Here is a 14,467-nt window from a genome sequence, read left to right as displayed (position 1 = left end):
ATCAAGAACCTGTCTCAACAAATAAAAAACACAGCTGGAAAGTATGCCAATGCTGGACCCCACTTACAGGGATCGCGTGTTATGATAGAACCACCTTGTAAGCATCCGCTTTCGAAGCTGACCCTCTTGGAATTTGAGCCTATGACAATGGGTCTCCTGGCACACTGCCATGGTCTCTAGGGACCGACACAGAGAAGCAATGACCTTCTCTGTGCTTGCTCTTGGACCAGGAATATGGACACCAATAAACTGCTAAGAAGCAGCACACAGCTGCTGGTGACACAGAGCTCGCTTTCTGGTGACAGTGCCTACCAAGATTTGGTAGCAGCTTTGGACAGCCCTGCCTTCAGAGAGTCCTGGGAAAGCAGCTCAAAGCTGGGTGGAACAGGGCCCAAGAGACCCACATTCATCCCCAGGAGACCCGAGTCTCCTCCCAACTGCATCCAGCCAGGCCTGAGCCTCAGATGAGGAGCTGTCCCTTGGGTTACCTACTGCTTCCTTTGTGAAAGTCAAGGGGGTGGGGTGAGAGGATGCCCAGAGGGTTCTCTCAGCTCCCAGGCTCCCTGCTCTGCCCTTGCCTTGACTGGTTTTCAGCTGTCTTCTTCACTGGTCCACCTAATTGCTTCTCGAAGTGCCATGGGTACCCACTCTAGCCTTGTAAAAAATGACTCCTCAAGAGCCTTATGGGTTGTCTCTTGCATTCATGAAGGCCAGCAAACTCCATTCCCAGGAGGGATGCTCTTTGAAGCCTGGGAGCGTCACATCGTTAGCCTTGGTACAGTCCCAGAAGCCTGCCCTGCAATGGTTGAGACAAGAAAACCACGCTTCATTATGTGACCTAGAATGTTACTGCTCCGGCCCAGACTCCAAGAGGAGGCTCATATTTCCAGCTCCCGTTCCACTGTCCAGAATGATTACCCATGGCCTCTTAGTTAACAAAATGAGAATTTATTAAATTTTCAGTTCTAATAAATAGTCAGTGCCCTCTACAATAGGCTCCAAGCCCTGGCAAAATGGCACATTCTGTGTACCATCAGAGAGAACACATTGGACTGTGGGCTTTGGTTACAAAGGAAGTTGCTCCCCTCCCTTGACTCTCTACCATCACCCTGCTGCAGCTTAAAGGCTTGAAGATGAACTGATTTTCTTATCACATAAGATTCCAAAGATACATTAGCCAATCAGGAAGTAAAACAAACAAGAGAAAACAGCAAATGAAAAACTCAAGCCAAGAAGCAGGTGTAAAGAAGCGATTAGATGTCTCTCTCCATCTATGGGACCAACAACAAATATGTTAGGAAGGAAGGAAGCCCAATAAAAAGAAGGCCCAGATGCATTCTGGAATGTTCCTTCCCTTTCCTGGAGGGGCTGGGTGAAGTGATGAATTCAGCCATTCACAGTTCCAGGCTAGAATTAGGCTCTCCAGGGCTTTCCTTCCCAAGTGATGGACCATCAGGGCGAAATCAAAGCTGGAGGAAACCCCATCTTCCTTGAACAATTAAAACTCTTGGGGATGGTGAGGACCTCAGCAATTCCAAATATGAAACTTGGAAGTCAAGAGTAAAATAAGAGGCAGGCAAGGAGGCTCCAGTCCCCAACCTTGAGAGGTTATTATTGCCTGAGGCTAATGTCAGATTTCAAAAGCTGGACTTGAGAAGCGAATTGCAACAGCCAGGGACTCAGCTGAGCTCATTGGGGGTAGGACAGTGTCTTATCCTCCACGTGTCCCTGGGTCTCTTCATCTAGCAGCTACTTCTGGTTCCTACCTGTCTCCACTGGTCTCTGCCAACCTGTTATTCATTACCGCAAAGGCCCCCACACCCCCTGAGAACTCATCATCCCTGGAGGATGCATTGGGCTGGTGGGGCCCACCATTGGCCATCTCGGACAACTGCTTCTGCAGGATGGCTAGTGAGACTTTGTTGGTGTCCTTCATGGAGATCATCTCCCCCGAGAGCCGTCGCCCATCAGTGTCACTTTCCATCACCCCATCCGTCTCTATGGAGATGTTGCACCTGTTCCGGATGTTGCCAGGCATCACCACATTCCTCCTGGACCGCAGGAGTCCTCTTTGGCATCGTGGGAAGCACCCGCTATGCAGTTTCCTCAGGATCCAGTTCACAGTCTGTTTGATGAGGATGGAGATGACGTTAAACAAGGAGTAGATGCAGCAGACGCCCATGAGGATGAAGAAGAAGTTGGCAAAGCGGTAGAGTCCTTGGCTCTCATACTGAGCATTCTGGCTGCTGACCAGGTCCCCAAAGCCAATGGTACTGAAAGCCACGAAACAAAAGTAGAGTGAGTCAAAATAGCTCCAGCCTTCCATGGTGGCATACAGAGCTGAGGCCCCACAAGAGATGGTCACTGATGCCAAGCATAGGATCAGCATGACGTAGTACACAGAGGGCTTCCAGCCGGCCAGGCTATCCACCTCACCCTTTTCAGGGGTCTTCATGTTGTCCTGGGTCACTGCCCCACGCCTCCGCAGCTGCTGCTGGTGACAGGATCTCATGACATAGGCAATGACGGTGATCAGCCGCTCCAGGAAGAGGTTGAAGAAGAGGATGGTGCTTGCACATCCAATGAGTCCGTAGAAGATCAGAAAGATCTTCCCTCCCATTGTGGCTGGGGTTGTCATCCCAAACCCTGACGAAGACAAAAAGCAGAGGAGAAAAGAGTGAGCGAGAGCTTGTCTGAGAGTGGGGTTGGTGTGTGGGCTTGGAGGCTGGTGAAGGACTGGAAGAGACAGTGTTATAAAATCCCTCAGCCCTAGCCTTTCTAGGAAAGCAGGGAGCCCCCATCTCCATTGGACGGCTGTTGCTCAGCACACAGAGCTGGCTTGCTGGAAGCCCATATGGTGCTATTGTGCATGGCAGGAAAAGGCTCCTCTTCCTCTGAGTGCATCCAGACAGCTCAGTGGCGAGGATAAGACTCGGTTTCAGCCTCTTTCCTCCTTTTGCTGGATGTCTCCTGTACACTATGGGACACCAACAGCCATAATCAACAGACTGTGCTTAGGGAAGCAAGGACTCCTTCAAAGTTAAAGGCTTATGAAGACTTGTAAGAATTCACTCGTTCCACAAACACAGAGCTCCTATCTCCCTGGATTTCTGGTTCTGCAAGATGATTGGTATATTGTGTGTAAAGTACTGGGCTTGGAAGTGGTACATGGCTCTGTACCACTTGAGAGGGGCACCGACCTAAGACTTGGGGTTCTGGGAAGATTTCATACAGGGCCCTTGAAACCAAGGAGGCATTGTACAGTCAGATGGTACATGCAAGTAGTACCTTCCTTCTCATTTGTATGTACATGTATGTGGTAAGTGTGTGTGCCCTTGCATGTGTGTGTATGTGTCCTTACATGTGTGTGTGCGCATGTATACTTACATGTATATGTGAGTGTGCATGTGCACTTGCATGTGTGTGTATGTGCATGTGTATTTACATGTGTGTGTGAGTGTGCATGTGCACTTGCATGTGTGTGTATGTGCATGTGTAGTTACATGTGTATGTGCATGTGTGTGTGTGTGTGCATGTGCATTTGGGGACCAGAAGTTGATGTTGGATATCTTCCTCAGCTGCATTCCATTTATTAAATCAGGGTCCCTCACTGAAACGAACTCACAGATTCCTGCCAGTTTGACTTGTCAGCTTGCCCTGGGGATGCCCAGTCTCTGCCTCTGGTGTACTGGGGTCACGGGCAATCACCATGCCCACCCGGAATTTTCATGAATTCTGAGGATCTGAACTCTGATCCTCACATTTCCCCTCCATTTTCAAGTTCAGCTTTCTCATTGTGTTCTGTTACTGGGTTCCCAAGCCTCAGCTATCATCCTTCCCTCCCTCCCTCCCCTCCCCCCCACCCCCCATCCCCCCTGCTCAAACAAACCAGACCCTTTCTTGTTGCTATCCTAGACTCCCTGGGAAATGGTCAGATTGGATCTCAGGATGTGTGGGTTTGGGGTTTATGACTTCATGATATCCCGAGATGATGTCTAGGGACCACCTTTCCCAGGCCCCTGATCTATGCATTCAATTATCCAACTAAAGCCATGGTTCTCAGCACACATGGCTCTCAGTTGTGTCTAGTTGGGAAGCTATAGGCCTCAAACCAAGGTAATGAAGGGAGATGCTGAATTCTGCTTCTAGGAAAATAGGATAGAGAGGAACAGATAGGATACTTGGTAAGGAAGGAGCGAAGGGCAGGGAACAATAGAATGGAGATTTTGAGGGCTAGAACCATTACGGTGGAGGAAAAAAATCAGAATATCACATCTCCTTGCTTTAAAAATCCAAGGGCTCTCAGCCACCTTGCAGTGGAGGATCTGACTTACCTCCATTATGTATAGAAATGTGTTGTTCTCTCTCTGGTTAGGATACTAATTCTCAACCATAAGCTCAGATGACGTGGTTAGAGTTGTAGAGGCTTGAGTTTGATGAGTTAAGTACACTGAATTGAACAAGTAGGCTTCAAACAACATCATGTTCTATTCAGTCCAAAAGAACACTACTGAGTCACCACTGTGTCGGGCAATTAGTTCCCATTATTGGAGGAACTTGGAGCTACTCTGATGGACTCAGTGGATTCCCTGAACCAGAAGAGCTTGTGATTGCTCCCTGGAGAAGACAGAACGCCGATGACTGAGCCCATGCACTGTGTGTTTGGGCCCCTACTATGATAGGAATGATTTTATCACCCCAAATTCCCATGCTGATCTTCACCCACAAAGTGACAGTTTTAGAAGATGAACCTTTGTGAGGTGATTAGCTTATGGGGATGGGACCTTCACAGGTGGCATTTGTGTCCTTGTAAATGATACCTTGGGGGTTGGGGGTGTGATTCAGTTGCTAGAATGCTTGTCTGGTAAGCTGGGTGTGGTAACAGGTGCCCAGCATGTAGGAGGTGGAGACAGGAGGGCCAAAAATTCAAGGTGAACTTAATCTACACAGTGAGTTCAAAGGCTGCCTGGCCTAAGCAATGCAATTACAACAAGACACTCAGAGAATATCACCCTTTCTGCCATGAGAGAATCAGCAAGGATTCTATGAGACTCTTGACCTTGAACTTCCAGAACTTCGAGCAATACATTTCTCTGTTTACAAGCCAGCCCGGGGCATTTGTTACAAACAGCATTCAGAGTGAATTAAGACAGCCATCCAAGATGACCCACACAGCTCCTCATGAGAATTCCTTTCCTGAAGAGCTGTAAACAATGTCTACTCCTTGTTTACAAGGACCCAATGACAAATCAAATTATGATCTGCTTATAAGGTCCCAATGACAAGCCGGAGTACCATTCCACTGAACTTCACCCCAGGGAGCCAGGGAGTTCACTGGGCTTACCTGTAGCACACAGGGTGAGTGAGGGGTTGGTTACATGAGCACGGGTGACTACCACAGTGAAAAGTCTTTGCCCAGCATGGGTGATGATGCCTCCCCATAGCCACATCCTGGGTTAACCCTCTCCAGCCTAGATACTGATGCACCTCCTGAGACTCCAAGTGACTGGGAGGAATCGGTAGCATCTTAGGCATGGTTTAATGACCCTCTCCAACTTCTCTTTCTCTAGGGAAGTCGATTGTCACCAAACTCCATGTGATGAAGGTCTCTTGCAAGCAGGCACAGTTGATCTAGGGAAAATGCTGACCTTTGATCTCAGAGAGCCCACATCAATGCTAGGCCAAATGAACTATTTACAAGAGGAACCACAATGAGTCAAGGGGTAAATACTAGCATAGAGTTCTCTCACCACACAGGCAGCCTGACTCTGGGCAGCATGACCTAGGCATCTTTGGGTATAGTGATGACATTGAGAAGTTTGAGGAATTGACTCCCCCCACCAATGAACAAGGCTTTTAGTGATTTGGTGACGCGTTTCAAGGATTGAGAGTTTCTGGATTCCATCTGTTGACTTGGCTTTATAGGATTTCTTAAGTAAAGAGGGAATCATTATGACTTTTGGTTACCTGCTGGGCTTACTGGATCACAGCAATCTCTTCAGTCAGCCAAAGAAACAGGAAATGGTAAGCCCAGAGGCATCATGGACAGCAGAGCAAGCACCGATGGCTTGGGAAATGGTGCAGGTGGTAAAGCACAGGACCTGAGCTCAGCCCCAGAGCCTATATATTAAAAAACCAGGTAGCTACTCCCTTAACCTAGAGGCAGGAGGAAAGGCTCAGACCCTACTCCAAATGACTTGACAGATTTAGATGACCCCTCCTGGAAGGCACCACCCTACGTGTGGAGTGGGGTGGGGAGGCGATGGGAGGGTGGTCAGGGGGCATGGGAGGGTAGAAGAGAGGGAAAGAGGGAGGGAGGGGAACTGGGATTGATATGTAAATTAAAAAAACCTTTCAAACCCAGCACTCACACATACCCACTCACACACACTCACACACACACACTCACACACACACACACACACACACACACACACACACACACACACAGAGGGAAAGATGTGCTCTTGGACTCTTAGCAGCTGTGATTCTCAGTGCAAGGCATGCACAAGACATTACCATTCTGTCATGGGGAAAGTTCACGAGGTCCCAGGAAGGAATTAATTGAAGTGGGCGGCTTCATTCCCCAGCCTTGGGCCTGGACTGTATAGCAGCATGTGGAAAGTGAGATGAACATAGCCATTCTTCACGCCTGAGTCCTGATTGTGACCTGCTCCTGTCCTTCCAGCCTGCTGGACTTCCCTGCCAGGACAGACTGTCCCCTTGGAGCTGAAATAACCTCTTTCCCTTTGAGTTGCTTTTGTCAGGGGATTTTTTTTTTTAAGTAAGTTTGAAAGTTTTTTTTTTTTTTAATTTACATATCAATCCAAGTTCCCCTCCCTTCCTCCCTCCCTCTTTCCCTCTTTCCCTCTCTTCTACCCTCCCATGCCCCCTGACCACCCTCCCATCCCCTCCCCACCCCACTCCACACGTAGGGTGGTGCCTTCCAGGGTCATCTAAATCTGTCAAATCATTTGGAGTAGGGTCTGAGCCTTCCCTGCCTCTAGGTTAAGGGAGTATTGCTCCTTGGGGAATGCGCTCCCCCAGTCCTTTCGTGCACCAGAAATACATCCTGGTTCCCTGTCAGAGGTCCCTTAGACTGCTCAGGCCTTCTAACTGAGACCCATGTTCAGGGGGTCTGAGTCAGTCCCATGCTGGTTTCCCAGCTGTCAGTCTGGGGGCCTGTTAGCTCTTCCTAGTTCAGGTCAGCTGTCTCTGTGGGTTTCTGTAGCCTGGTCTTGTCCTTCCTCTCTGCGTTTTTAATGGTCCCCCCCTCTCCCTTCTCTCATCTATTCCTTCCCTGACTCAATCTTCAATCTTCCTAGTTGTCAGGGGATTTTTATCATAGCAGCAACAACTACCATATATATTTATATATTTATATATGATTGGTTGCAGGGCTTTGCAAGGCAAGCATTCAACCAAGGAGCTTTATCTCAAGACCCTTTACTATCTCTCAGTCATCATTAACAAAGACGTCCCTGACTGCCAAGGACTCCATTCGTAACCACTGTCCTATTACTGCACCTAATAAAATCTTCCCTAATTCCTAAACATCAAATGAGTCCAATCAGTATCCAGCTTTCTGAAATGTCTCTCTGAACTGTATGAACTGGGTCTCACACAGCACACACGACTCTTCCGTCTCTTCGTCGTTAGTCTCCTTCCACCATCATTTCCTAGGTAAATGTTTCATAGAGAGAATTTTCCAGAAACAAAGGAAGGAAAGCCTCTTGTGTCTTCTGAGAGAACCCCACTTTTGGCCACTCACACATTCTTCAAAGGCACAGAGAAATTGACACAAATTGTCTGGAAGCAAATTGGGAATATGTACCAGTTGTCATATGTCCGTTATGACATCAATTAACTATCAACCCCCAAATATCAGACATGAGGCTAAGGCCCCCGCATGCCCACTATGTTACCATTTTTGCATCTGATGTCCCTCAAAGACCATGTGTCAACACCTGGCTGCTGTCCTCTGGTACTGGGTAGTGGTGAAAACATTAAGACATAGGCTAAGGCGGGAGGGAGTTCCATCACTGGGGAGCCTGGTCCTGGGACCCCTCTGTCTTCCTCACCTCCTTCCCTCAGCTTCCTACTCTCTCCTCTGCCCCCCTTTCCTCTCTCTCTGCTTTTCAGCTGCCATGAGGTGGGAAGTTTACTCTGCAATGTACTATGGCTATGAGCTTCTTGCCTTACCACAGGTCTAAAGGCATCAGGCCAAGAGACCATGAACTGACATTTCTAAAACTATGAGCCAAGATAAATATTTTTTCCAGATTACTAATATTATTGTTATTATAGAAGCACTGTGTGTGTAGGGGGCCTCAGAACAACTTTTGGAAGTTCTTTCCTTTTATACCTAGAGGAATCTGGGGATTGAACTCTGGTCATCAGGCTTGTCTGGCAAGCACCTTTAGCACTGAGCAACTGTGCTTATGTGCTTACCCTAAATCTTTTTTTTTTTTCTTTCAGACCAAGCTGACCTCAAACTCACAGTAAATCATTCCTTTTAAGAGTTCCTTATTTCAAATACTTTGTCACAATAATGGAGATCTGAATCATATGTCCCTCAGCCACTTTGATGTCACATAATAGGGAAATAACTAAATGGCCCAGCCATTTAAATTGGTCCATATATCATGTTTTAAATCCATCAGATTTACCTTTCCTGGACTGCCCTGTCCCTAACTTCGTGCTTCATAGGTTAATACAACCCCTTCACATGTGCTGTGACTGGCTGATAAACACATTTTAGTAGCTATGTAGTTTGCTCAGCTGATTTATTCATCTAATGAATGTTTAAGAAGGGTGCCCCCATGACAGGCTTGACCTAGTCTGAAGATGTCCTTTGCTTCTGCCGTCTCCACTTAATATTTCCTTCCATCACAAAGAATTCTTTGGTATAAAACACAGAGGTCGGTGGGTAAAGAACTTAACTAGCATCTCCTAAAGCAAACACTTAAGGACAGAGATTTAATATCCAAGGTCAAGTGCTCCCAGTCAAGACATGCTTCCTCTGGGAAGTGAGATCTTGGAGATGAAGCCTGATCTTACCATTCCAGTGTGAAAACCCAAGAATCTTCTGTGCTTAGTACCAAAGTGGGATTTCTGAGGCACCCAGCCCTGTGGGTTCTAAGTCTTTTCAGCATGTAAATGGCTGATGTTGAACAACCCAGGCAGTGTCCTGTAAGCCAATCTAATAACACTTTGTAAGATGCTGATCTTGGAGATGAAGCACCAAAAACAATACAAGTAGTTGATAAAATCAGGTCAACAAGTTTTCTGACACCGCTGTCTGGCTTCAGGTAGGATGGAAGCTCTGTAAGGCAGTTAAAATCTTGACTGAACTCACTCAGGATGGTTTCTTCAAGTTCTAGCCACTTGCCTGCAAATTTCAAGATTCCATTGTTTTTTTTTTTTTCCTCCCGCTGAGTGGTATTCCATTATGTAAATGTGCCACGTCTTCTTTATCCATTCTTCAGTTGAGGGGCATCTAGGTTGCTTCCAGGTTCTTGTTATTACAAATAATTCTGCTCCAAACATAGTTGAACAGATGTCTTTGTTGCATGGATGTGGATCATTTGGGTATATGCCTAAGAGTGGGATTGCCAGATCCTGTGGTAGACTGATTCCCATTTTCCTGAGGAACCGCCATACTGATCTCCCAAATGGCTGTACAAGTTTGCACTTCCACCAGCAGTGGAGGAGTGTTCCCCTTTCTCCACATCCTCTCCAGCATAAGCTATCATTGGTGGTGTTTCTAATTTTAGCCATTTGGACAGGAGTAAGATGGTATCTCAGAGTGAGGTAACCCAGTCACAAAAAAAGGAACATGGTATGTACTCACTCATATATGGATTTTAGACATAGAGGGAAAAGTCACCAGCCTATAATTCACACCACCAGAGAAACTAGGATACAAGGAGGAACCTAAGAGATTCATACAAGATCCCTCACAGAAGGGGAAAGGAACAAGATCTCCTGAGCATATTGGGAGTGAGGGGGTGCAGTGAGTGGAGAGGGAGTTAGGAGAAAGAGAAGGGGAGGAGAGGAGAACATGTGGGACTAGGAAGATTGAGTCGGGGGACAAACAGACAAGAGAGAGAGAGAGAGAGAGAGAGAGAGAGAGAGAGAGAGAGAGAGAGAGAGAGAGAGAGAAGAAAAGAAAAGAAAAGAGATACCATAATAGAGGGAGCCATTATACAGAAAACTGACTCTAGAGAAATGTCCAGAGACCTACAAGGATGACCCCAATTAACAATCTGAGCAACAGTGGAAAGGCTACCTTAAATGCCTTTCCCTGATAATGAGATTGATAACTAACTTATATGCCATCATAGAGCCCTCATCTAGTAGCTGATGGAATCAGAAGCAGACACCCACAGCTAAACACTGAGCCGAACTCCTGGAATCAGGTGCAGAGAGGAAGGAGTGATAAGAAAATGGGGTCAAGACCATGCTACAGAAACACACAGAGACAGCTGACCTGAACAAGGGGGAGCTCATGGACCCCCCAGAATGATAGCTGGGAATCCAGCATTGGACCAACTCAGACCCCCTGAAAGTGGGTCTCAGAAGGCCTGGGCAGTCTAAGGGACCTCTGACAGTGGAACCAGGATGTATCCCTGGTGCATACATGAAAGGACTTTGGGAGCACATTCCCCATGGAGGGATACTCCCTTAGTCTAGAGGCAAGAGGGAGGTCTTAGTCCCTACTTCAAAGACTTGACAGATTTTGATGATCCCTCCTGGAAGGCATCACCCTCCCTATGAAGTGGGGGTGGGTGGGATGGGAGGGGGATCTGAGGGGGGGTCTGAGGGCATGGGAGGGAGAGGAAATGTAAAATAAAAATTATATATATATATGTGTATATATATATATATGTATATATATATATATATATATATATATATATATACATATATATATATATCCTTGACTGACAAGTCAGTGGATCTGGGATCAACTTAGATCCCTCTGGGCTGGATGGGCCTGCCAGGGCCTTTTCAGAGAGCTCCATCTATTGCCTTTCATCCTTGCTGGTGGTGGCCTCTGGCTATTGGTGCTGTCACCACTCTTCACCGACACTGCACTCCGCCTTCTTACCATTCCAGTGTGAAAACCCGAGAATCTTCTGGGCTTTTAGTACCAAAGTGTGATTTCTGAGGCACCCAGCCCTGTGGGTTCTAAGTCTTTTCAGCATGTAAATGGCTGATGTTGAACAACCCAGGCAGTGTCCTGTAAGCCAATCTAATAACACTTTGTAAGATGTATGTATTCTGTCTGTCTCTCTCTCTGGAGAACCCTGACTGATCCAGAGAGATAAAGCAGAATTGATTACAGCTCACACAGGGCAGAGCCCCTGAGCCTGCACATTCTCCAAGGAGCTTGTTAAAGAGTGCACTACCCAAGTCTCACATTCCAATCCAGGAACCAGGGGGTGGTAGGGCAGGGTACCTGTATTTCAAATGGCTTGCAGTAATTTTGTGACAAGGGCAATAGACCTCACCTGCTAGGTGGTAGAAGCTAGGGTCACACCTCCGGAGGGAGACAGGGTTGATTTAGGGAAGGCAAAGAGTCAGGAAGAGTCTAAATTAGGGCCCCAACACTTTCACCAAAACTCAATGGGGAATGTTCCAGGAGACTATTGTAGCCCTGACTTCTTTGCTCTATTAATATATGACAGAGAGGCATTTCAAATGTTATATCAAACCATCTTCAGAAATGTTGGGTTAACTATGTGCCTAATGGTAGATATGACAGTAGTTTGTCCTTCCTTCATTGAATTAAAATTCATTAAATTAAAATGATTTCTAACTAACTAGGACACTTTTTACTTCTGGTATTACCTATGAGAAAGGAAATGCATAGAAGGAAGGAGTACTTCCCAGCTGTTTTCTGTTACTGTATCAAAATACCCGAGGCTGGACATTTCATAATGACGTTTCTTTAGCTCACAATTCTGGAGGCAGAACCTTTGAACAGCTTGGAACCGACTTTGTTGAGGGCTCTCCGCCTTCATCATGTCATGGCAGACGTTATTATTGAGAGAGCAAGTACAAGAGGAGGTGATCATGTGGCAAGACAGGAAACAGAAGTGAAGGTGGTGGCCATCTTGCCCTTTTTGGTTTTTTGAGACAGCGTTTCTCAGTGTATTCTTGGCTGTCCTGGAACGCACTATATAGACCAGACTGGCCTCAAACTCAGAGATCTGCCTGTCTCTGTCTCTTGAGTGCTGGGATCAAGGCCATGATCTTGCCCTTTTATTTATTCATTCATTCGTTCGTTCATTCATTCATTCATTTATTTATTTAATAATCTCTCTCACAAGAACTATCCAGGGGGGTCTCATGAGAGGTCAACTAGTTCCTTCTGGAGGGCAGCCATCCTGTTGCTTCCCACTACAAATCCTCCACGTTGCTTCTATACTGGGGGACACTCAGGCCATCTAGACCACTCTACCTGCCGATCTACCTTCTATAGTGTGGACCATCCGCGGGTGCAGGTCCAGCTACGTGTTGTAGAAGGAGGCTTTAGCTTGTGGGAAATGAGAAGAAGGAGGAAGAAAGAGCTACAGATGTGTGACCAAGGACTGAGGTCGATGCGGTTCTAAAGTGAGTTTCCAAGTGGGTGTCTGCTCGTGGGTTTGTGCTCCGTGGTGGTCAGTGTCAATTGGTCACAGCTGGCCTGTCTCATGCTCCCTACTCTGTCACACATTTGGGGCTGAGCCCAGTTGCTTCTTGGATAATAAGGATAATAATAACCGTGGGGTTAAAGAATCACTGTCTGAGACTTTGCTGTCCGTGACACAAAAGCTGGTTGATTTGGCCACAGGGGACTTGAAATCACATAACTGCAGTTGATCATTGCAGTTGTGGCTACACTGTTCGCAGAGACGAGGGGTTGACTTAACGGATTTCCTCCTTTGTTCATGAGTAGTGGCTTCCCTGAGAGGAAGGCCTCTTGACTGTCATTTCAGCTCTTGGGGGCAAAATAGCATCATGAGGGGGAGGATGAGCTATGATGACAGATTACACAGACAGAGCCCTTAGCTGGGGCCAGGCACTGTGGTCACTGGTGGTGACCATGTTTCACATGGGGACCCCTTGCCCCATTACTGTGGAGGCACTGATGGGCTGAGTCCTACAATGTGCTCAGAGCCACTAAGCTCCTTCAGTGGCAATCTGGGTTCTAGTCCCAACCATCCTTATCCTATGTGCATCATGGAACATCACCTCAGCCTGGTTTTTCTCTTTGATAGGATGAGGGTGAGGGACCAAGGCGAATTCTAAGACCTACAGAATTAAAACATTCTGCAATTTGGATGTCGAGGCATGGATCTGGACCATTCTTTGTATTTGCTCAGTGCAGGAAGATGAGCCCTGGGCATCTTCTGGGCTTTCCACCACTCCAGCCAGCCAAATCGCTTGTCTACCTGAAGACCAATTCTGTCTATGACATCTGTCAAGTGAAAAAGGCATTGCAGGCTGATTGAGCACACTCTCCAGGCTCCCAAGTGAGCCAGAGGGAAGCACTGTCTACCTTATCCCTCAGGCACTAATGCCCTACAGTGCTGTGGATGTGGATGTTTCACACTCTTCCTAAAGTTAAAGGTATTTTTGGAATTTGATATTCTTAAGGTTATGACTCCTCTTTCATTTTATTAGCAACAAGCTACCTTTGACAAAGGATTGGGGATTCTTTTTTAATAGAGTAAGTCATTTCCCAGGTAACTTCTGGATTAAAGACTTTAGCGCTAAGTACTTTACAAGGAAGGATTAAATTATTGCTATTCTAACTATAAAAGCCGATAACTTGGATGTGACAAATTGGGATTCTCTAAATCAGTTGCCTTACTATAAATTGCTGTCATTTTTGTACTCAAGTTACAAACACTGGCCTCCTGGGAATTGGAACTCACCAGCTCCCAAAGAGGAATTTAAAATTTCATTTCTTTGAGAGAGACACAAACAACAGGAACGTCTTGTTATGTGTTTTATGCTTTTCAAACCTTTTTCCTCCTAGCAAACATTTGTTAGAGTGACAGTTGGAACCAGCTCTGGTAGCAATAAATGCCGTCATTGTTTCTGACCTCATCCTCATTTAAAACGGGGAGGAGGGGGGGGAGGGACCATGTGATTTATCTCAAGGCAGCCATGATTCTAGGGCTTCCTAACTTTTAAATTTTGAAAGTACTTCTTAAAAGCAAGTAGATATAATTATGTTCTCTCCTGCACTAAATTGCCCTCCCCCAGACTTGGAAGAAATGGTTCAATTAAATAGAATGTTACCACAGTGCAGGGCACATGACTGAGGGAAGCTGCTTCTTCCTCAGCTCCAGGGGGAAGATCTGGCCAAGGCATCTTGTGGAATTATCAATAGAGAAGACAGCTTTGTTCTATGGGCTTCTGGGTGAAGCCTCCAGAGCTGCAGAACCCCATCTTTTCTATCCATCAGCCT

The 14,467-nt window shown here is 46.6% G+C and overlaps 1 protein-coding gene across 1 annotated transcript in view; it reads right to left on the bottom strand.

The window, feature by feature from the left end:
* Positions 1-1,318: 1,318 nt before the first annotated feature.
* Positions 1,319-14,467, bottom strand: part of Kcnk13 (potassium two pore domain channel subfamily K member 13) — an 83,056-nt gene continuing 69,907 nt past the window's right edge. The window contains exon 2 of the mRNA XM_051196454.1: positions 1,319-2,646. Coding sequence (XP_051052411.1) covers positions 1,763-2,646 — 884 coding nt within the window. The 3' untranslated portion in view covers positions 1,319-1,762. The remainder of the gene's footprint in view (positions 2,647-14,467) is intronic.

The sequence above is a fragment of the Phodopus roborovskii genome, unplaced genomic scaffold (assembly GCF_943737965.1).
Source record: "Phodopus roborovskii unplaced genomic scaffold, PHOROB, whole genome shotgun sequence".
Classification (NCBI taxonomy): domain Eukaryota; kingdom Metazoa; phylum Chordata; class Mammalia; order Rodentia; family Cricetidae; genus Phodopus; species Phodopus roborovskii.
Note: the sequence above shows the minus strand (reverse complement) of the source record. Positions and strands in the feature narration are given on the sequence as shown.